At 36.4% G+C, this 24,344-nt stretch overlaps 1 protein-coding gene across 14 annotated transcripts in view; it reads left to right on the top strand.

Moving 5' to 3' along the window:
* Nlgn1 (neuroligin 1) overlaps nucleotides 1-23,155 on the top strand; it is a 901,455-nt gene extending 878,300 nt beyond the window's left edge. For 11 of the 14 annotated variants that reach the window (XM_051156978.1, XM_051156981.1, XM_051156977.1 and 8 more), the window contains 3 exons: nucleotides 15,573-15,785; nucleotides 19,019-19,808; nucleotides 20,976-23,155. In XM_051156978.1, the coding sequence (XP_051012935.1) occupies nucleotides 15,573-15,785; nucleotides 19,019-19,808; nucleotides 20,976-21,798 (1,826 nt within the window). In that variant the 3' untranslated portion in view covers nucleotides 21,799-23,155. The remainder of the gene's footprint in view (nucleotides 1-15,572; nucleotides 15,786-19,018; nucleotides 19,809-20,975) is intronic. The other 3 variants (XM_051156989.1, XM_051156987.1, XM_051156984.1) reach the window with 1 other exon arrangement.
* The last annotated feature ends 1,189 nt before the right edge of the window (nucleotides 23,156-24,344 follow it).

Here is a 24,344-nt window from a genome sequence, read left to right as displayed (position 1 = left end):
TGTCTCTTCTCTGATTGTTCCTTTGTGTTGTAAGAAGCAACCTGCAGTGTTTCATTGTCACAGATGGCTTCTACATTTGTTCCAGCATCTGACCTCTAGATAAGAAATGATTATTCAGGAATGGGAGCTGGATTACTCGATAAGAGAAAAAACCTTTTAAGTGTGCAGAAGATAGACGCTTAGATCCATAGGAAAAATGATCCTCTAGGTGGTTACAGTAAAATTGTATTTGTTTAAACATGTTGTATATAAAGTGATAATTCACTAGTAAAGTGGTAAGAGTTGTTTTTTGTCTGGACAAAGACATGAAGTTTCATTTTGTCACTGGCTTACTAGATGACTTCAGATACTTATCTTCTCATCACGGCTGTTGTTTACACCAAATGAAACAGGATGCACTAAATGCTCAGCCACATGTCTAGCATAGAGTCTGTTTCTTGATAAGTTCTAGTTTAAATCTCGTCAGGCTGCTCGCCACTCTATTTATTTATTCTTGCGTATGTAGTGCATAATGTGTAGGGTTGGTGTGTGTATGTACATGTGTTTGGGGGTATATGTATGAGTATGTGTGTTTACTGTGTATGCATGTGATATGTGTATGTATGATGTGAGTGTGTGCGTATGCATGTGTGGGTGATGTGTGTAATATGTGATCTTTACTAACTTTCACCTTGTTTGAAGCAGGGTGTCTCGTTCCACACTCATACCCTAGCAATCTGGCACACAAGCTTACAGGGTTTCTCCTTTCTGCCTCCATTCTGTCCTGACATTAGGATTACAGTTCCGTGCATTATGTGGTTTACATGAATTACAACACTGGCTTTACATGGGTTCTGGAAATGTAAATCGTGGTCTTCATACTTACATGACAAGTACTTTATCCACAAAGCCACTTGCCTAGCCTTCTACATTTTCAGTTACTGTACAATAAATAGATAGCTGTCACTAATACCATGCATGCAGGCTTTATTTAGGAATGAGCAGTAAAATATTGTCACAGTTTTCTTCAGTAGAAGAAATCTTTTTAGAAAACATCACTAGTGACTCTGTCATCCTGTGAACGTCATGACATTTTCCCACAAACTGAGATCTGTACAGTGTCACTAGGCAAAAGTATATGATGGGCCAAATAGCAAATGAAGCCAATCACTGAGTGACGTTTGGCTTCATGAACTCTATTTATTAAATTTAAGGACCTTCATTGTTTTCTGGGTAAAAATATTAAGATTACAAAAGAAACAAAAGTGATAGACTCCAGAGTAGATAAAATACCTGTAAATAAACATGAAATTCTGGAAATAGAATAAAAAAACAACAACAGTAAATTACCAAATTTACCCTGTCGAAATCAAAGAGGCAGAGGATAAAGGAATGGGGAGGAGTCATATTAATGAAGCCTACACAGTGCTGGGCCTAGGAGTAGTTTGAGAAGTTTATTTTCCTTAGTTCTGATCATTAATGGCATAAGAAGAGCAATGGTCCAGTTCAGAAGGTCTCCGAAGATCTCTGACCTGTGATTTATAGGTGGTTAAATACTGATCACTCTTGGGAGCCATGCTTGTTCCTTTGAATGAGGTTGGTTTGGGAAGCCTGAGGCATGCTGTGTCTAGTAGAGAAGACAGTTTGTTTTTGGTGGTGGATGTGCCACCATTGAAAGTAGCATTATCATGCTAATTCTCCCTAGTGAAGAACACCAGTTTGCTTTGATTACCAAATTTGTACCTGATGTCGGTTGCTTTGAACTACTCTAGCCTCAGCCATAGAAAAATCCAACCAAATCTCATTTTAAAAGAAAATTATACTAATAGAAAAATGTAGTATTTATGATGGCTAGTCACAAAATACTGAGAAGTTAAAATCCTTCACACAGTGCTTGTTGAAATAATAGATGGGTTTGATTTATTTTTATAAGATATGGTAGATAGCTTCTTCCAGTACCTACAGACATAAGTAAATGTGTTCACATAAAAATCTTTTCCAGAGCTTTTGGCAGGTAGTGATTCAGCTAGGTCTATTGTAATTTGTTTGGTTGCTTGTTTGCTTTTCCTGGTAAGAATTTTAGCAAGTTACATGATATTTCTTTTGGCATGGAAAACCCTGAAACACATGATTTTCTATAAAATGAATATCCTGGCTTTTGTTATAATTAACTTCATTCCAATAAATTGAAAATTAACCTACTTTAATTTGGCTCTGATCAACCAATATCTACCCTCATTATTTATTCATACATTTAGATAAGGGTATTAAAGAGTTCCACACAGTGCAGGCAAAAGTATGAGATTATTTTGCCTTAGATTAAAGAAGACTTTGCCTTCAGTATCTTGCCAGGAAAGCCTGCCAGATGTTTTCTATCTTCTCTGAGGACAGGAAAATGGGAACTCGTACAGATGTTTCAGTTCTGCAAAGAATTTCCTAGCATTAAGAATAATAAAGTTCACTTATAAAGGATTTTTTCAATGCAGAGATAACCTTAAAAGTAAGATAAAGGATTTTACTGGTTCACATTTTCAATTTCTTTTTCTTTCTACAGAACTAGAAGGGAAATTTGTAGATAAAATCAGCATATTTTACTTCAAGTCAATAAAGGCACATAAAATTGTCTTCGGACATTTCTTTTTGTAGTGGTTTTTGCATAGAAAAATATCTTTGCTTGTCTAGAAAAGTTAATGTTGAAGACAAGCTGAAGAGGGAGATGTAGCATCCTGGCACAGTTACACAGCACAGCACAGCATAGGAACAGCAAAATGGAGAGGTCACATATATATAACTTAGTGTAGAAGAGACTTGATAACCTATGAGCATATAAAGGGGGAGGAAGTCCCCCCTCAGTCACAGTCATAGGGGCGGGGAGTAAGGGAAAATGGGAGGGAGGGAGGAATGGCAGGATAGAAGGGATGGGATAACCATTGAGATGTAATATGAATAAATTAATAAAATAAAATTTAAAAAATTATATATATATATATATGTATGTATGTATATGTATGTGTACATATATAAATTCATTGCTTGAGAATTTCATAATACACAACATATTTTTAAATCAAATCCATATCCCACTCTTCACAACAAAACTCATCCAATACTCCTCACAATTTCCCTGTCAACTTCCTGTGGTTTTTTGATAGTTCCTGAACCAACATAATTATTAAGGTATGTATATGGGTGTAGTGCATTAGAGCATAGGATTCAGGAATATTATTTCTTAGAATATTAAATCCCCCCCATCCCCCAGCTTCCATCAATTGTCAGTAGTTCTTCAGCTAGGGATAGGACCTCATAAGGCACTCCCCAATCCAAGTTGGACTCCGGGTCTGAGCATTCAACACAGCCACTGTGATTTCCTGTGCAAAGGCCCTGTCGTGTGTGCACAGGATTATTCCATAGGTGTCCTCTCTTAATGTTATGATCAGTGAAATCCATGTGATTAGTTCACCTCCCTTTTAAGACCTCAGCTGTAGTACAAGAGAATTCCCACAAAAAAACAAAAACAAAAACAAAACAAAACAACAACAACAAAAAAAACAGGTAGCTAATACATTCTCTATGAACATTATCCTTTCTCACCTTTAAAATTACATAGTCACACTGATTAATAAAAGTCCGGGCAGACAGAATAAATTTGTAGAAATTCAGCACATTCTTTATGTTTCAGACATCTAGCTTTAAATGCTGGTATGCCTCACAGTCACTCTAGGACTTGGGACAAAATCTCTCCACCCCTAGAGATATCTGACCCTTCTTTAGAACTTCTCATTCAGTTGAGTGTTCAATAAATCTTTATCACAACCTGTGTGCATTAGGATGCTTCAGGAAAACCCAAAAATATAAATAAGATAAGCTACAAGGCAGCATAACTCTCCAGAGCGTGCGGGACCTGTCTCAATTAAACTCTTACGTCTCTACCACACTCCCTAGAGAGAAAAGGTGGCAATAAATGTTGATTTAATCAATTATTTTTATTAAAATATTAAGTTAAGGGGTCTTGGGAAAGGCACAGTAGATAAGACCTGAAATTAAATCCCCATGTAAAAAGCTAGGCACAGCTTTCTATTCCAGACATGCAGTGCTTATTGGGCAAAAGGATCCCAAGAGCACTCTATTTAGCCAGGCTACCTGAAACAGTATGCCTTCAGTCCAGCAAAAAAACCCTTTCTATAGGCAATAAAGCAGAAAGCCATGCCAGGTGTGGTGGCACATGCCTTTAATTCTAGCACTTGGGAGGCAGAGGCAGGTGGATCGCTGTGAGTCCGAGGTCAGCCTGGTCTACAAAGTGTGTCCAGGACAGCCAAGGCTACACAGAGAGACCCTGTCTCAAAACAAAACAAAACAAAACAAAAAAACAAACCAGAGAGCCATAAAGGTACTAAACATCTACCTCTGACCTCCATATGTACATGCATAGGTATGAGCACCTTCACACTCATGTATATGCAACACACACACACACACACACACACACACACACACACACGCACACACACAAAGAAGGATTCTGTCAAACCTTTAATATTTTAATCTCAACTGTTACATAGGTCTCTATATATCTCAAAGAAGGATGACAGACTAGGTTTCTGAGAGGCATAAAGTGGCCAAATACTTGTTTGTTACAATAGCACATAATAATCTATACTCTCTCTTCATTATTCCTCAGAGCAAGCATAGACCGATACACCAACAAAGGACTATGAATGGTGATGACCTAGACTCCATGCTCAGATGTAGTCAAAAGGCATCACAGTTTTCTTGTGGGTCCCCTAATATGGGTAGCACGGCCTGCCTCTAACATGGACTCTAGTGCCCACTCGTTCATCACTTTCTTCTGGCAGGGTAGCTTTTCCAGGCCACAGAGGAAGAGGATGCAGGCAGTCATGATGTGACTTGAGATGCTGGGGTCAGGTGGTAGGGGAGGAGGGATGCTAGGGATGAGGGAGGGAGGGGGTACCAGGAGGAGGGTACATTCGGGATGTAAAGTGAATAAATTAAAATTTGTTTAAATTTTTTAAATGTGTAGTTGTGTTCACTTTGTTAAGTGGCATAGTAACAGAATGTTCCTTTTATTCTGAAAAAGAGACCAACTGTGTACATTGACATGCGGGGTGATACACTGTGATCTGTGCCCACAGCAGCTGTCTCTTCTGCCACTGTGCCAAATGCCTTGCTTCCTCTCCAGGGTTTGATTCTGTGAATGGATCTGAGGGGAGTATGCCTCACTGCACAGCTTGCAACATCAGTCTCAGTGCCTTTGAGCCCCAGATTCCTTCTCATTTCACTTCATGTATATTAATAGAGAGATTAGTTTCACTTCTTTCTTGAATAGCTAATCACTGTCAAGTAACTTCCAGTGGTGGAGTGCAGGTCAAATCTGCTGAAAAAGTCTGTGACTTCAAGCTGGAAAAATTTATGCTTAGTGAGAAGTGCGCCCAGGACAGGGCCGCAGACTTGTCACCCAGACATGAAAGATTGATTTTCAATTACAAACCTGAGCTTAATGTGAGGTGTCCTAGGGAAAACTTGGATATTCTAAATTGATCTTCTACTTGTTTCAACATTTCCTTTGTCTCTGAATGGCATTCTGTGGCCCTTTTTGAGCTGAAGAACCATGTTAGCTGCTGTTGGAATTATATGGCCACTAGAAATTTTGAAAATTTCTCCCAATGGAATAGCAAAACACATGAGTGACTTGGTCTTAGGTGATCCTTCCTCTTGAGTGCAGACATGAATGATGGACTTTGGGAAATATTGCTAACACATCACATGGGCCAACATGATCATGCAACTTAAGGTTAAGTACAACTCCAAAGCAAAAAGTTACACTAGCTTTTAGTATTGGGTAGATTAATTGTTAGTAACTAATTCAGAGCTATCATAGATTTTATTTGGAATTGGTAAACAAAATTCCCCAAAGCTAATGGCAGGTGCTGCTGATGCTGGATATAAAATTAGCGGTTTGCCTCAGGATGGTTTTGGTTACTGTTCTGATGCCTTTATGTCTATACACAGCAGCTGCACTGGAGTGCAGAACATATGGCCCTGTGGCAGAGCTCACATGCAAAATTTTTAGGAAATACTAACTGGAATTATTTAACAATCCGCTTTTCAAAAACAACCTTATAATGCAACATTTGGGAAACAAGAAAGCTGAATTATCACTAATGCTTATTAGAGACCTGATGATTGAGAAGTTTGATGATTTTGTTTGCATTATAGCTTTCCTTATTGTAATTTGTCATGTACCTTTCTGTCTACAAGTTGATGTGTGCATTTGTTGTGGAGAATGTGCAATATTCTTGGTCCTTACCTTTGAATCTATTATGCCCACTAAAAAGGACAATTTTTCTTGATAATTTGCTATTTCCTGTGATTAAAATCCTAACAAGAAGCAACTTAAGAGAATAAGAGATTATTTTAGGTCAGAGTTTGAAGGAGTATAAGGCAGGAAACTCATGACAGCAGGATCTTGAGGCAGCTGGTGATATTGCATCTTCCATCAAGAAGCAAACAACGGGCTGGACAGATATCCATCCTACAACCCTTAGGCCTGTTCCTAATGAACCACTTCCTCCAATGGTGCTCATCTCCTCATGGCTTCCTAAGCATCCAAAATAGAGCTTGGCTTCAAGTACAATCCAAAAGCGAAAAGTAATGACAAATCCTGGGGCCAAGAAGAAATATTTCATAATTGTACTATATATGTATTAGATGAAAATAAACATATATTATTCAGTCAGCTTATATTCTATATAGTTATAGCTTCAGTGATTGAGTCTGAGTAATATCAGAAATGATGACAAATTTCTTTGTAACTATAAATATAAGCTAGCTCAGTGAAATGCATGGTTAAGCCAGGCATATAAAGAAGTATAAATCTAATTCTCTCCTGTAGTGTATATTATACATTTTTAACATCAATAGACCTTGGAGATAGACAACTCGTTCTGTTGATGAGGTGAAAATACATGAACAACTATAACTTTACCTTAAAACAACTGTTGCAATGATGGTCAATTGTCACGCTTAAGAGACTTCATGTGATTTATCCATGTGATCAAGTCAAAGTTGCCAGGTATTCTGCAGACAATTCATGGAAGCTAGGCTAAAACAGAGGATTTTCCCAATGTTTTCACGGCTAAGGCTGACAGACGCTCACTGCCCAAATTTGGGTCAACTTAAGCATCCGTTTTAATAAATCCAAAGGAAAGAAGAGTCCATGAATCCATAGTGGTATAAATGAGTGGACTGCTAAGTAAATACATCCTGAAGAAACAAGTAGCGTCTTTGCGGCTAATTCCAACTAACAATAACATCAAAGATAAGTTAGTATATGTATCCGCTAAGAACCATCAACTGCTATTAATGTGTGTGTGTGTGTGTGTGTGTGTGTGTGTGTGTGTGTGTGTGCAAGTGAGGAAAACAAACTTATTTTACTCACATTTACCACATAGTAAAAGTTATAGTGGCAAAGTAAAGGAACATGAAAGTTGCCACCATAACCAAGGAGTCAATGGCACCCTGAAGTTATGTTAAGACAACATAATATCATTTCTCTGGTCTTTTGACAAAAATCATAATCTGATTATAAGTGTAAAGATATTTGTTCTAAACTCTAAATTAAAAAAAAATCTTATGTAATGTCTATCCTAAGAAATATCTTCCTCAGAAATGTCAGTTCAATAAATCAATGGCAGACCAACACATTTTCCAAGTTTAATAACTGTAACATGTGATTTCACACTACATGGAAATACTACCAGTGGGGAAGGGAAGAGAGGAAAGGAGAGAACTCTGTAGAAGGAGCATGCCAACTATTCAATAAACCATTTAAAATGGGTATGGGAGCACAAATACTCTTTAAAATATTTTTAAAATATTTTTATTATTTTTCTTTTTAAACATATGTTAAAACGCATGCAATGTATATGACAACAGTCAGCAGTGTGCAAAAAGTGAAATCAAAGTGCCAAGAAGCAAGGAAATAACTTAAAGACCCTTCTGTCTTCTGAGATGAATTTTGCCCTCTTATCTGTATGAAAAATATATAACAGGTTTTTTAGGGTTTTAAACACACTTGATTATAGTCATCCACAATCTCCAACTCTTTCAAGCTGCTCTCTTTCAGTATCAACCCATTGTGTGTGTGTGTGTGTGTGTGTGTGTGTGTGTGTGTGTGTGTGTGTGTGTGTGTGCGTCCTTCAAATACTGTTTCATGATTCACTTGTCCTGTGAACTCTTTGTGGATGTGTATTCTTCCAGTGGAGCACTCAGCTGACTGCTGTCTATGCTCTTAGAGGAAACGCCCTCTACCTCACTCAACAGCAAAGAAATGCCTATAGCCTCAGAGTTGGATGTGGGAGCTGCATGTTCATCTTCCTTTTCCATGCTGCATGCTGGGACTTGTTTTGCACACTTCTGTGCTTGATCTCACCACCTCTGTGAGTTCATATAACTAGCTGCCTTGCTGTATCCAGAAGACATTTCCTTGTAGTTATTTCCTACTTCTGGCTCTTATACTCTTTTCTTCCTCCTCTTCTGTCATTATCCCTGCAGTTATCCTGCAGTTATCACTGAGAGGTGGGGCATGGCATGGATAGTTCCTTGGAGGGGTAAGCTTTCTCTCTTTTGACATACCCCTTAACCAGCTGTTACTCTGTTTATAACTAACTACTGAAAAAAAAAAAAAAAACTTACTGTATGAGGCTTGAGAGATGCAATGACCTATGCCTGTAACAATAGGTCAAGTGGAAATGGGTTCATATTTTCTCCACTTTGAGACTTGGTCAAACTAATATAGCTTAAATTTCTGTTTTTATTCCTTAATAAAGACACTGATACATTTTAGTATTTTTCAAATTTAAAATTACTTGGAAACACTGAAGCCTTCAGGTCATACTACTTTCCTATATAACAATGGAGACTAAACTAATGTGCCTGTCTTCCATCTGCCTGGAGTCTTTAGTTATTGACCTGTCTGTGTTATTTCTGCTGTGTGGGACCGATGTATCTGTTCTTGTTGCCTGCTCTCTGTGCATCTGTCTGTCCATTGAGCTAAATATGTGTCTGCATCTGTGCCTGTCACTAAGAATGGGAATTTCTCTCTATTTATTGAAGAACATAAGAAGCTTGGTGTGGGGAAGGAATGAGGAACACTTTTGTACAGAGACTGCTATCAAAGAATTAAGGGAAAATGTTATTTCACTGACCTCAGTTGACATAGAACAGCACACAAAATTATAATCACATGTCAGCAATTTAAATCCACATGTTTATTCCAACATTTATAGAGTTTTGGTTTTTAAGGCTGCTTTCAATATGTTGCCTGCTTTCATCAAATGAATACTACCCCACACATATGTTATTCTTATTTGGGGTATGGAATGTTACATAATTTAAAATTAAAGCAAAATTGTAAAGATGTTTTTGTGAGAAATACAAGGCTGAGTAATGTTGTTGCTATTCATTCCTATTTCAGTCCAAGATCTTTTTCCAAGGACAAGCATCCAGAACACCCATTACTATGACTCTGCCATTTGTTGTATTCTTAGACAAATTTAAGTAACGTCCAAAAGAAGACAAAAACAAGAAATATATATGTATGTGTGTATATATGTATATATATGTACATGGTGGGCAGCTAAATAATGTTCTGTGTGTCTTCTGTGTTTATAGTTCTCAACAAATATTTTTCATTTTTTATGAGCTTAAAAACATCAGAATCCATCACCATAGTCACTTCAAGGTTTATTTTTTCACTTAGTATTAGCTTGATTCGTGTTAACAAGTCTCCATTATACACAGGAACTGAACCTATTAGACACTAAATTCCCTGTTCTCTCTTCCCTTAGACATTTTCCAAAAATCGATCTATTTTCTATGATTTTGACCATTTAAGAAAATATTTTTGAGGCTCATCAATGTTGTGGGATAAGATTTCCCTTCTTTTTACGAGTGCACAGTGTTTTGCCATATATTTTGTTGTCTATATTTTCTGCATCTTTGATAATTTTGAGAGATGCAGCCTATTTTTCATTTTTGATTATTGTGAACAATTCTATGATAGTATTGTATTTCCATGTCTTTGGGATCCTATTTTGTATTGCATGGCCAAAAGAAGCACTGTTAAGTCATGTAGTAGTCTTTTTTTATTTTTTACTTTTGGGGCATATCTATACTCTTTGCCATAATGAATCAACTACTTTTCACTCTCTCCAATATAATGGCTTCAAATATAGGCATTCTTACCCAAGGAAAATATTTCCTGTCCTCTTTATTATAGACAGCATGTATTGAGGTGTCATCTCACTGTGGACTTCTTTTCTTTGATTAATCATGAAAGCATGCTCTATTCTTATTTGAAATTTCTATATCTTCTCTGAATGCATTTATAATGGTTAGCTTTGTTAACTTGACATTATGTAGAATCACATGGGAAGAATTTCTCAGTGAGGAATTTTATGCATTGTGTTGGCCTAGAGAAAATCTAGGAATAATTCTCCAAATTAAATTAATTGATAAAAGAAGAGTCAACACACTTTGGTACTATTCTGTGGCCATGGAGTCTAGAACTATCTAAGAGTTGAGAATAGCAGGTAAGCAAGGAAGCATACCTGCGTTCAGTTCTTTCTAGTCTTTCCATTTTGATTGTGGATATAATGTGAAGAGCTGTTTGAAATTTCTCACTTTGCTTCCCATAATGGTGGAGAGTAACCTAGACTCATAACTTGAAATAAACATTTTCTTTTCTTGAGTTGATTTTGGTTAGGGTATGTTACCACTGAAACTTAAATGACAGTAGGGAAGCAGTGGGATTTTGGTGAACTATAATATCTGAGGGTTCTTTTTCTCTATTCAGTTGTAGAGTTTCCTAATATAAGATGGACGTTAACACGTTAGCAATAACATATATTTACAAATGTTTTCTTCTTGGTGTACAGAATTTTAAGTCTGTTTTAGATGCATTATTGAATCTGTTTATATTTTGTTGTTTGGTTTCAGTGTAATCAAGAAATGATGAAACCTTCCTGCATTTCCGACTTAAATATTCATTATATTTTTATGTGTACCAGTGTTTTGCCTGAACATATGTATGTGAACTACACATGTGCCTGTTCTCACAAAGGCTAGAATAGGATGTCACATCTCCTAGAAATGGAATTAGAGGCAGTTGTGAGCCACCATGTGGGTATTTCATACCAAATTCAGCTCTCTGGAGGAGCTGTTAGTGCTCTTAACCCTTGAGACATCTCCCTAACTCACAAGCCCAGTGTTCCATCCGTCTCTTCCTTTGGCTTGTTCTAAGTCTTCAACACTCTTAAATTTTTAATTCACAATAGTTTTTGTACATGTTATAAGATAAGGATCCAGTTTGTAATTTGCTGTATATAGCCAGTTTTCCAAACATTGCATGCTGAATACTGCCCTTTGCCCTTGTGGATTCTCGATCCTATATTTTACAATTTGTTCTTACATGCCTATGCTAGTTATGTTTCTTTTACAAAAGTAAGGGGGTTGAATAGAGGAAAGTTTTGGTTTCTGTCCTGTTGTGACAGTACAGGCCATAATGGTATGAAAGAAACAACAATAGAAACATAAGACTGGAGGTCACATCAGCAGCAGAGAGGGAGGAGGTGGACAAGAAGAGGATGCAGGCTATAAAGCCTTCAGACCTGCTTCCAGTGACTTAACTTTTCCAACAAGGTTTCACTTCCTAAAGGTTCCACAGTTTTCAAAACTGCACCACAATCAGGCAACCAAGTATTTAAATGCAAGATCATCAGGAGATTATTTCACACTGCAACTACCACAATGGGCAACTTGGTGAAAGCTAAAGCATCTTCAGTAAAGTTGAAAATTTGAGAAATTTTTGTGAAACAATGTTGAGTTAAATCTTTATGTCTACTCATGACTAAATATTTTTCTGAAAGCTGTGTACATATATGACTGTGTGTATGTGTGTGTGTGTATGCAATCTTTTCCAAAGGTTAGTATGTTAAAGAGAATAAACTTATATTGGAATTTTTAAAGTCCAATATAAGGATCTGAAGAGAACAGAGTCTTCTGTAGAAAAAGTCTTGGCAGAAGTCAGCCATGTTAATGTTTATGTGAAATCCAGAGACAGTGAAGATTAAGAAGTGATATTCTGTGTGTCTAGTTTTCTACAAAGATCTTTTATTTGCATTATAAGTTGAAAAGGCATCATAATCTATCACCCTAACCACTTCAAGGTTTCTTTTTCATTTAGTATTAAGTTGATTGGTATTAACAAATCTCTAACATTTTCTTTTATCTTACATCCATTATTTCAGACCCAGGGTCTGCCATCTGATGAGGTGGCAGTTGAAATTTCTAGTACTATCTGGGGTTTAATCCAATGATTATAATTTGTTGATGTTTGAGAGAAAAAATTCTTCAATGAGTTATTCTTCTGGTCCATGTTTTCATGTCTCTAGAAGAATGTCTCAGTATCTCAAGGAGTCTCCTGCCTATAAGCCTAGCTATTTAATCCTCTTCCGTGTCTTCACTCTGAACCATTCTTAATCAAAAGGAGATGCAGAGTTTTCTGAGTACAAGCAACAGAAATAATAAATACCTTGAATTCCTTCCTTCAACTATATAACCTGAACATAAACTCAGAAAATGACACACATTTAATATTTATAGAAAATAATAACCACAGATATTTAAATATGGTCTCCATACCAAAAAGAAGAAAAAAACCCACATCTATAGTGCAGAATCCTGGCTTCTTCCATATCTCCCTCTCTAGGTGGCATCTAAACAAACAGTCTACTTTTTTCTAGTACCAGCTTCTTCCTTGAAGACTTTTAATTGTTCTTTTTGTATGTTTGCTTTATTTGCTTATTATTTTTATTTTTATTTTTTTAATTTTTATTAATTTATTCTTGTTACATCTCAATGGTTATCCCATCCCTTGGATCCTCCCATTCTTCCCTCCCTCCAATTTTCCCCTTACTCCCCTCCCCTATGACTGTTCCTGAGGAGGATTTCCTCCCCCTGTATATGCTCATAGGGTATCAAGTCTCTTCATTTGACTTTTCTTTCTACAAATTTTAAAGACATTTCCTGATGTTTCTTGTGGTAAATGCCTGGAAACATATATGGTCATTAATAATCTCTATATCCCCATTTTTCCTTAGTGTCAGAGGGTTCTCTGAGTTAAGCTCACAGCAATAGCCTTAACTACTATTTCTATCACAATAATTACCAGTCTTTAATTATTTTCCTTTGCACAATTTATACTAACCTGGATCTGGTTTTTCTATCTCTAGAGCATACATGTCCATTTCAGTTACCTGGCTTTTCTTTGTCACTTGATATCAGTCACAGTTGTTAGATTCTGGATCTTATGAATAGAAGTATAATCTAGAGCTGTTTAAAAATCTCATCAGATGAGTTGAACCAGTTTTCCAAAATCAGGATGACAATTAGAATTATTGTATTTATTTTATTTTTTTTTGCTAACATAAAGAAACATGGAGATTATTTTATTATATTGAAAAAACAAACAAACAAATAATATATGGCACCAATGACACACCAAAAGAAGCCATGCTCTCAAGTATACATTAGCTAACAATTTTGTATATTGAATTATTGTATTTATAAAAGGAACTTTTAAGTGGGAGTGATAAAAAGTATATACAACTTGATAAAGTACTTTGTAGACTGTAGTGGACAAAGGGTCAGTAAAATAATTATGAACATAATTGTCATTATGAACTTTGACAGCTTTAAAATTATAAGAGTTAAATAAAAGGGTGAGTTTCTTTTTGAAGACTACATAATCATGAGTCAAGCAAATTAAATATCTGAATGGAGAAAGTGGTATCTTTGTTTTTCCTTAAAAATTAGAAATAGTTTTTTCTTAGTCTTTGTTCTATCTTACAAAACAGTAATGTGTCATTATGTGAGAACATACATTAGTCACATGTTCTTGGATTTGACAATGAAGGCTTGAAAAAGAGAAAATGAGGTTTGTGGTGATTTATTAAGAGTGACATCAAGGACACCATGAAAAAATCTAATCAAGAAGATAAGTAGTGTCTTCAGAAGACTGCAAAATTGAGTCTCCCTGAAGACAGACCACAGTCAGGATGTTCAATGTGAGCTTCTAGTTGCAATTGTCCGAACTTATTCTGCTAGTAAGAATGCAGCAGTTCATTTAATGCACAGAGAACCTTCAGTGAATTTGTCAGTGGAGGGCATGATAGAAAAATGCCACCAAATTTATCATGAAATAATGAGCAAACCATGTAAAACTTGAAATGATACTGTCAATTATACATTGCCACTATTTGGCCTCAAAAATAAATATCTAGAGTTACATTAAATAGTTATATTAAAAAAATCAGTCAGTAGATCAATAGACAATGATTATGATGATAAGGAGGAAGAAAAAGTGGATAGATGGTGGATCAATATATCAATCAATAGATCAGCATGCACTCTATAGTTTCCACATTCAGGAATATCTTTCAATATATATGAATAGTTTTTAAATATACTATTTTATGTAGTATTTCTCATTTTCTATCTTAGATATACAATGAACACCTTATAAAACTTTCTATACTAGAAAAAAAGAAATATGCCAAATAATTCTAAAATAGTTTTGTGACTATTCCCTTTAAAATTTTCAGAGATAAGAAAATCACTTAAATTTTATTGCTATGGTATTGAATATATTTCCTGGATGGCATGGAACGTCCTCTGAAGATCAAACTGAATTTGACCCTACAAGTTCTGATATTATAATTGTGCCAACCAATCTCAGTTCAGACATATCCTACTCCAGTTACCTTTGGCATCTTGTCAGTTAAGGTCCTTCCAAACTTTCTCCTTCCTTGAATGTATCTATTTTCAAAATATACTGATTGCTCTACATATTGGAGCCTTGCAGAACAATGAGCATTCTAGAAATGGTCAGAATCTGAACTCTTCCAAAGCTCTTATTATTCTAAAGTGTGTTCTCCCACCCCATCTATTGTAGTGACTCCTTAACTTTGGTTGATCACGTTAAACATGTGTAGGAAAATGTACTGCACAGAGTTGAATTAGAATTTCATTAGACTGCTGAAACTCTTCACAAACTAAATGATGACAAGTGTCCCTTATCTACGTGCATTGCACACACTGCTCCACATAGGATTCTGACCAAGTCAAGCAACATGAACACTGACATGTTACACAAATAATACATTCTTATAGGTTTTCTATTAGATTTTCTGTTGTCAACAAAGAATTTTGGCCTCTGGCAATGGATGTCTTGGGGATTTTCAGGCATTTCCATTCCCTTTGCTCATCTGTGTGACTTGTTTTCTGCATAAATTGGGAAGTATTTTTGGGAAGACAATCTTACTTTTCATGTTTCAGTCATTAGCATTAGTCCAAAGACCACTGATTTTATCTGAATGGAAATACCTTTCATTAAAGCACTTGCTTTCATCGTTATCAGGACAATCTTCATACACAATTAAGCTTGAAGAACAATTAATTAAATCATATTACCTGCAACAGTTATCCTAAGGAATCTTTCTTCTTCTGTTTTCCAGGCTTCTTGAGCACAGGGGATCAGGCTGCCAAAGGAAACTACGGGCTCCTTGACCTCATCCAGGCCCTGAGATGGACTAGCGAGAACATTGGGTTCTTTGGTGGTGACCCCTTGAGAATCACAGTGTTTGGATCAGGCGCTGGGGGCTCATGTGTCAATCTGCTGACTTTATCCCATTATTCTGAAGGTAACCGTTGGAGCAATTCAACCAAAGGTATTATGCAGGTTGCAAATTTTGACAATTTTGGTGTCTGCATGCCACCACCATCAGTACTATGTGATGCTTTGTATATATATCTCTGTTTCAACTGAGTGTTAGGTTGGGCTCGGTAACTGTGCAAAGCTGTTTCTTTAGCCTTTCTATGCATGTTTAAGTTTCTGTCAGATTCTTTTCTCTGTCTTCCATAGAGCTGGATAAGATGTTGTTTCAAGTCCACTCCATAGTGCTTAGCAACATTGTCATTTCTCCTGTTGTCAAGGGTTAATTTGAGGGAAAATCAAAGACTCTTAACATTATGTCCTCTTGGTGTATCCAGTAATCAAAACAAAATATATTTTAAACATAGGGACATAGACACTTCAAGTCTTTTATTAGTGTGGCTTGTCTGGAAACAGGTCATTCTTCTTTTTGCCTAAGAAGAGAATGGATGTTTTGTTAGTTTGCATGCGTGATCCAAAATTGTCAAAGCATTGAGGTCACTGGTAGAGCCTTTAATTACAAAGAAAAACATTTTTGATTTGTGGTTTCTATGTTCAACTCAAGTTTCATGGTTTTTTGTTTGTTTGTTTGTTTTAGTTTACTCCTAAAGCTTGGCAAAGCAGCATGGAACACTAGCCTGCTTTAATCCACAGAATATTTTTCTCATTTCCATTTTGTGGTTTTGAGTATTTGCTCTAAAGTGACTGACACCTTATCAGACATTCAGTCACTCATTGCAATTCTAGTACTTCTGCAGGGCTACTTGAAGAACTTCAGAGAGCAAATACTTTCTATTATTTAAATGTAATAAAGAAACAGAATACTCATCAACAGAGGCCATCTTTCATTTTCCTGCTTCCTAATTGTCATTGTATGTGTGAGGAACACAAATCACTCACTATTAAGTGGAATCCATAGAGAATCTCAGTGTCCAAAAATAAAATATCTATTTTTGTAATCTGTAACTATGTGTGTGTGTGTCACCGGGTGGCATGTGTATGTGAATGTCACTGCACTCAGAGCTGAGTCATCACAGGTTTTGGAAAGAAGAGCTATAGGCGGTTGTGAGTCACTGGACGAGGGTTTCGGGAATAGAGTTCTGCCCTCTGCAAGAGCAGGCAGTATGTGCTCTTAACGCGTCTTTAGTTATCACTAATACGTGGAATTCCAAGAGAACAGCCAGTCATCAGTAAGGAATTTACTTAGATTTAACTTATTTTGTGGTGTACATCACTTCTCACTTCACAGCAGAGTTTTATTTGAAGTAACATGATGATAAAGAGGAAATGTTTTTATTTGAGTAGATATGTTGGTCTAGTCTACAGTAAAATTGCTTACTCTAATGTGATAAAGTTATTTTAATTAAGCAGAATAGATTCTCCCATTGTTAATGTGAGTGTTGCTATTTAGCAAGGCTATGATTCGGGCATTGTATACAGAATTCTTGGAGTCATCCAAACAAACAGGGACCCACTGCCTGTGTCAGCCAGTAATAAATATAAGAACACTGGTTAAAGAAACAAATCAGTTTGTCACATGCTCATCACTTGTCAGGACAGAAAATCAGTGGCAAATGTTTCAGCAAACCACTGAAAGTGTCAACCACTCTTTTAGGAAATATATCTGATTAGACAAGGACTTGAGTTTGATCTAGGTTGAAACCCCCATCAACGGCTGCCTTGCCCTCCTAGAATGGAGACAGTCTATTCTCTGAAATTCTCAGATAGTTTATACCCTATACCAGATCTGGATTTTAAAGACTATAATTCCAATGAAGGATTCCATATTCCTCAGGTATGCTGCTTCCAAGAGTCACCAACGTCTCAGATGCACTTAACTAAGCCCTCTTACCACTACTAAATAAATGGCTTTCCTGGAATCATCTAGCCCCCATGTTTCAGGCAATGGTTACGAGAAAATGAATAGATTTTGGTATTTTTAATGTCACTAAGTGTCTGAGATAGGAAAGAACACTAATTTCAAATGACCTGGTTTATTTTAGTAGTAATTATTTTAATTAGTAAAATATTTACTACTCAAAAATCAACTGCTCCTATACCTGTTAGATCGACAAGACCTCTATAGTTTGCTCTGGTGAACTTTGCCCTATCAAAGCAACAGGAAACAAGCAAACAAACTAGCAAAATTAATTCAGCATTGCTTGACTTTTACATGTTTTTTAAATTATCCAGAAATCCACCACTGACATTTGTAAATACATGTACATGTTTGAAAAGAATTCTAGAACCAATTCCAACATCACTTTTGTAATTTTTTTGTAAAGAAGTACATTCTCCTTAACATATATAAGTGACTAATGATGTTTTAAAATGAATGACCAGTTACCTAAATCTGGAAGAGGATAATAAAGTCTTAAACAAAATATATAACTTATATTCCTAAAATAATATTATAAGAAAATACACTAGTGAAACAAATGTATTAGTAAGTTTGAATAGCATATATCCGCTATGAAATTGTGCATGGAGCTATACTTGATAGCCCTAAAGGAATCAAGTCAAACGCATTGGCCCATATATGTGTCATGTTTTAGAATAAAATACAGCAGCACACATTCAACAATAGAAAATGTTTAAATACTCCCTCTCAGTGTTTTCCCTCTAACTCAGTGAAGAAACTTCTTCAGTTATGCCTTCTTCAGAAAGATGAATATCATCAAACAATATCTGATATAGAAATCTGGAGATCATATGTCTTAAGTTATATTGTTTTGTGTGATGTTAGCACCATCCCCGGGGTATTCACATGTCCCCAATGCTAGTATTCATGGGAGTCCCAAACAGTTATGTTTCCATATAAAATCTAGTTTAAAAATATTATGCAGTAATTTTGACTGAGGATAGATATCGAGCCTAATTTAGAGAAGTATTCAAAACAGACAATCCAGAGTCTGGTGAGGAGGCACAGGAGAGAATTGGCTCCATCCTGGTGACGTTAGTGACCATGTATAATAATCTTTAAGTAAAATATTTAAGTCCATTTAATCCTTACATTTTCCATCTTCACCTCTTTCCCTTACTGTGCCACTTGAATTATAAGACCTGGACCCACTTGTCTGGTGATTTATACCCTGGTGATGGATTTATGTGCCTTCTCTTAGACAAAAAGTATCTGTTGCTTGAGTTGTACTTAAGATTTTCTATACATGTCAAAAAATATCAGATGTTAATTTGGGCCTACAACAATCTTTAATGATCATCTAAAACTCTCTGTTGATTTCCCCATAGGACTTTTTCAACGAGCAATAGCTCAGAGCGGAACAGCCCTTTCCAGCTGGGCTGTTAGTTTCCAGCCTGCAAAATATGCTAGAATGCTGGCCACAAAGGTTGGCTGCAATGTGTCAGATACGGTAGAGTTAGTGGAATGCCTGCAGAAGAAGCCTTACAAAGAACTTGTTGATCAAGATGTTCAGCCAGCCCGATACCACATAGCCTTTGGACCAGTGATCGATGGTGATGTAATACCAGATGATCCTCAGATACTGATGGAACAAGGAGAGTTCCTCAACTATGATATAATGTTAGGAGTTAACCAAGGGGAAGGGCTGAAGTTTGTTGAGAATATAGTAGATAGTGATGATGGTATATCAGCCAGTGACTTTGACTTTGCTGTTTCTAATTTTGTTGACAACCTATATGGATATCCCGAAGGAAAAGATGTTCTGAGAGAAACCATTAAATTCATGTATACTGACTGGGCTGATCGTCATAACCCTGAAACTAGAAGGAAGACATTGTTGGCGTTGTTTACAGACCACCAGTGGGTAGCACCCGCTGTGGCTACAGCAGATCTTCACTCAAATTTTGGCTCACCTACATACTTCTATGCCTTCTATCATCATTGCCAAACAGATCAAGTTCCAGCTTGGGCTGATGCAGCTCACGGAGATGAGGTTCCCTATGTGTTGGGAATCCCCATGATTGGCCCTACCGAGTTATTTCCTTGCAATTTCTCAAAGAATGATGTGATGCTGAGCGCAGTAGTAATGACATACTGGACAAATTTTGCTAAAACTGGGTATGTACCTAAGGATTGAGCTTTGCTCTAACTGTAACAACAAATACCCTTATAAGGAATTTTGAATACCGTTTACGTGTGCTTCAATGTTCTAGTGCATTTTTGTTTGTTTGTTTGTTATTTGTTCTGTGATCCTGAGGGTTGAAACTAGAGCCTTGAACATACCAGAACACATATTCCATCACTATGATACATTCCTAGTCCAATGTAATAGATCAACACCAGTCACATTTTTGTCTCTTACAGTAAAAACTGATTCCACACTGTACTGTTTTGGAAAGTTATTACTTTACTGATACTGCATTTTAAAAGTTTATTAAGAAAGACTTGTAACTATTACATTGCTCCTTGACAATATTACTTTTACTTCTGAGTTGCATAGGCCAAAGTATTACTGTTTTAAGTTGTGACAAACCTTATGTCTGAGAACTTTCCAGTTCATAATAATGTATACATTTTAATCATTAATCTTGGATTCTATAGCTCATACTGTACACAGGTAGGATGTTAGGTTCTGGAAGCTTCATACAGATACTTCTATGTAGGGCAGGTAAACACTGGGGTGGTAAACATCTTTTCAGGTGCAAGTTCCAAATCTCTTATCTTTGATGCCATTTCTGTTGCACTGCTTCTGAGGAAAATCAAAATAGTTATGTGAATTCTTTAATTTTTAATTTATTTTACTATGATTGGTGTGTGTGTGTGTGTGTGTGTGTGTGTGTGTGTGTGTGTGTGTGCATACATGTGTGCACGTGTGATGTGTTTATGGGGAAAGTCTTGTGATGTACTTGTAGAAGTCAGAGAACAACTTTTGTGGAGTTGATTTTTTTCCTCCTCTGACTGCAGGGATTTAACTCATGTTGGCAAGGCTGTCCAGCAAGCACATCCACTGCTGAGCCTTTTTCTGGAACTGAAATAATTATAAGCACTTTGAATAGATGCTAGTTCATCTCTAAATGACCAGGGGGAAAAAAAACTTATGAGCTTTAGATTACCACTCACACCACTCTTAACTTAAATTTCTTAATTGGGGCAAGTTAATGTTAAAACATAATTAAATACTATGTTTATTGTCTAATTAAGCATAGTATTTTGACTATGTAAAAGAATAAATAAAACATATGTGTCCTCATAGATTCTTTCTTGTCTTTCTACCTTTTTTCCTAGTGACCCAAATCAACCAGTTCCTCAAGACACAAAATTCATTCATACTAAACCCAATCGCTTTGAAGAAGTAGCATGGACCAGATATTCCCAGAAAGACCAACTTTATCTCCATATTGGACTAAAACCAAGGGTTAAGGAGCATTACAGAGCCAATAAAGTAAATCTCTGGTTGGAGCTGGTACCTCATCTGCATAATCTCAACGATATTTCTCAGTATACCTCGACAACAACTAAAGTGCCGTCAACGGACATCACTCTCAGACCGACAAGGAAAAATTCCACACCAGTCACATCAGCCTTTCCCACTGCCAAACAGGATGATCCCAAACAACAACCAAGTCCTTTCTCGGTGGATCAGAGGGACTACTCCACAGAGCTAAGTGTCACGATTGCAGTGGGAGCATCTCTGTTGTTTCTGAACATCTTGGCCTTTGCAGCTTTATACTACAAAAAGGATAAGAGGAGACATGATGTCCACCGAAGGTGCAGTCCTCAGCGCACGACCACTAACGACCTGACCCACGCTCCTGAGGAAGAGATCATGTCCCTCCAAATGAAGCACACTGACTTGGATCACGAGTGTGAGTCCATCCATCCACACGAGGTGGTTCTCCGGACCGCCTGCCCCCCAGATTATACTCTAGCTATGAGGAGGTCACCTGATGATGTTCCTTTAATGACACCAAACACCATCACAATGATTCCCAATACTATACCAGGGATTCAGCCCTTACACACATTCAACACATTTACTGGAGGACAGAACAATACACTGCCCCATCCCCACCCTCACCCCCATTCACATTCAACAACCAGGGTATAGCCAGATGAGAGAGACAAACTGATATTTTTTTTTTTCTGATGGAGTGCAGTAGACGGTTATTGAAGATTCCTTGGCTTTCAACTCGGAAGACTCTCGCTATTTAAATAAGGAGGAATATTATGTGAATATACATATCAAGAACTTTGGGGTTTTTGAAAAAGTGAATTGTATATAGATATACACACAAATCAACTTTAAAAAACAAATTGCAATTGCTCGAAGCAATTGTCCTGAATGATACTTTTTCATTCACATTCAAGAATTAATTTGTTGAAGATTTAAGTTACATAATGGAGTTAGGCATGTGGAACACCAAACAGGAAAGTACTGTGTCTGAAATACTTAAAAAAAAAAAAAAAAAGAAAAACAAAAATAAAATCAACCATGAATATGCACAAGGGATACACCAATGGAATGTCCGATAATTTTCGTCAGTTTTCATTTGGAGCCCTTTAATTGTGTAGACCACATTTGCTTAAACACACAGAGCACGGTGCTGTTAATGGCATAGCAGAGGCTCATGCTGAAAATTGCCAGTAAAACAAAGAAGTTTAAAGACTGGCAGGTACAACAATATCACATAAGTGCTGTCAGTACCAAGTCATGGGGATCAAGGAGACTGGATATTTTTAGCACGATGTGCATGATAATTTATATGCTTGGTGGCTGTGCTGCTGATTAAGCCGTAATTAAAATTCTTCTCTTCCCATTGGAGTTTTTAATAGGAGCTTCCTCCATCAATTGGCAGAACCTAAAGAAGATTTTTATAAGGGGCAAAAGTAATGACAATAAAATAATTTGCAGTAGTTTCAATAATACAGGGAATAGTTATTAAAGTCTTTGGAGAAGCTAGAGTTATAAGCAGTGAATACTCACTGATATAAGTCCCAGAAAAAAAAATCTTATGAGTTTAATATTCTTTTCATTCCCTTATAAGTAATTTATAGAAATACAACTCTAATTGGACATATATTAGCCTTAGATCTATAATTTGCTGTGGGGTTGTTACTCTGAAGTTTGCTCCTTTTGGTAAGGGAAAGTATTATAGTTTTTCAAGGTGTATGGGTGCCCCAATAGTATGGCTCTGATTACAATTCTCAGTTAATTGATTTACTCATGTTGCATGACAAAATGTTTACTACTAATAATTCAATATAAAGTTCAGCCCCTCTTCACATTGCTTCTTTCTCACTGAGGTTCACTTGAATTACTCATGAGATCTCAGTAGAGGACAACGTAGGTGCAGAACCTAGGAGAGTCAACAGCTGGAGGGTTTGTCTTCACACATGTGCAATTTCAAGTGAATTACATAAGACCACAGGAAATTCTGGATCCCCTGTTCTTTACCAGGAACATCAGTATACCGCAGACCTTTCCAAATGTTTGTATATGTAATCAGATGTACATTTATATTAAAGAATGAGATGGACTTGAAGAGCACATCCTGATAAATGACTTCTCTCTTACCTGTACTATATTTCTATTAGACTAAAGTCATGTGATTTTTTTTTTTTTACCTTTTTTCAGATGACTAGCAATTTTGATAGTTTGTAAGATAATGCAAAGGACTTTCTCTGACTAACTGCAGTAACAGAAACCTTTCTTTCCAGCTACCCTTTTTCAAGAATTGAAAGCTTATTATACACAAGAAAACACTTGTATACTACGTGATGGGAAAGACTTTGTGTACCTTGACCACGTCAGTGGTCACTGGATGAAATAAAGATAATATGGAAAGTGACAATTAGTCAAATGCTAAGAGACATGACTTTTGCTCATTAAAGAGCTAAAATGTTTATTGCTGTTTTGTCTTTTATTTTGTTTTTACCAAAAAAAAAAAAATCTAAAACAAAAGAAACAAGGCTGTCTTGGAGTCATTTTTCTAGAGCAGTTGGGTTTTTGAAGACACATAGGCAACTAAGAAAATACAACTGTGTATTGACACTCTTGAAACTTTAGTGCTGCTAACTTAGAAATTCCAGGAACTCATAAAAATTATCTTTGCAATTCTAAATATCTTCCCTGAGGCATCATGCAAAGGTGGCAACCATTGCTTTCACATAAAAACAGAAGTTCTGATATTGCTCACCGGGGGGAAAGGTCTACTAGAAATGTGGTAATAAAGGTACATTATTTTGTTAAGTAAGGTATTTACTTGCTCATAATACAGGAGTGGGTAAACTGGCTTACATTTTTGAAAAGTGTTCTTTAAGAGAATTTTAAAGTACTAAAGAAGATACTGAGTTAACACTAAAAGGATAGAAGTCTACTTAAAGAAACTTATCTGATTATAGCTTCTACTCTAAAGTCCTGAATATCAATAAAGTGTTAAGCATTGCTCCACTTAAAAACACAATTCTCTGTTATAAGAAAAGTCCTCAAAATCCGGAGTAGTCTACTCTCCGTTGTTGACTGGCATGATAGTGCTTTAGACATTGAGCTGCCACTGAAAATGAACAAAAAGAGCTGTGTAGCATCTGAAGCATTGTTTAATCACCAAACTGTCTTTTGCTATATTAAGAAAACAATAAGACCTGAAATAGAAG

Source organism: Acomys russatus, chromosome 15, assembly GCF_903995435.1.
Source record: "Acomys russatus chromosome 15, mAcoRus1.1, whole genome shotgun sequence".
NCBI classification, from domain to species: Eukaryota; Metazoa; Chordata; class Mammalia; order Rodentia; family Muridae; genus Acomys; species Acomys russatus.
Note: the sequence above shows the minus strand (reverse complement) of the source record. Positions and strands in the feature narration are given on the sequence as shown.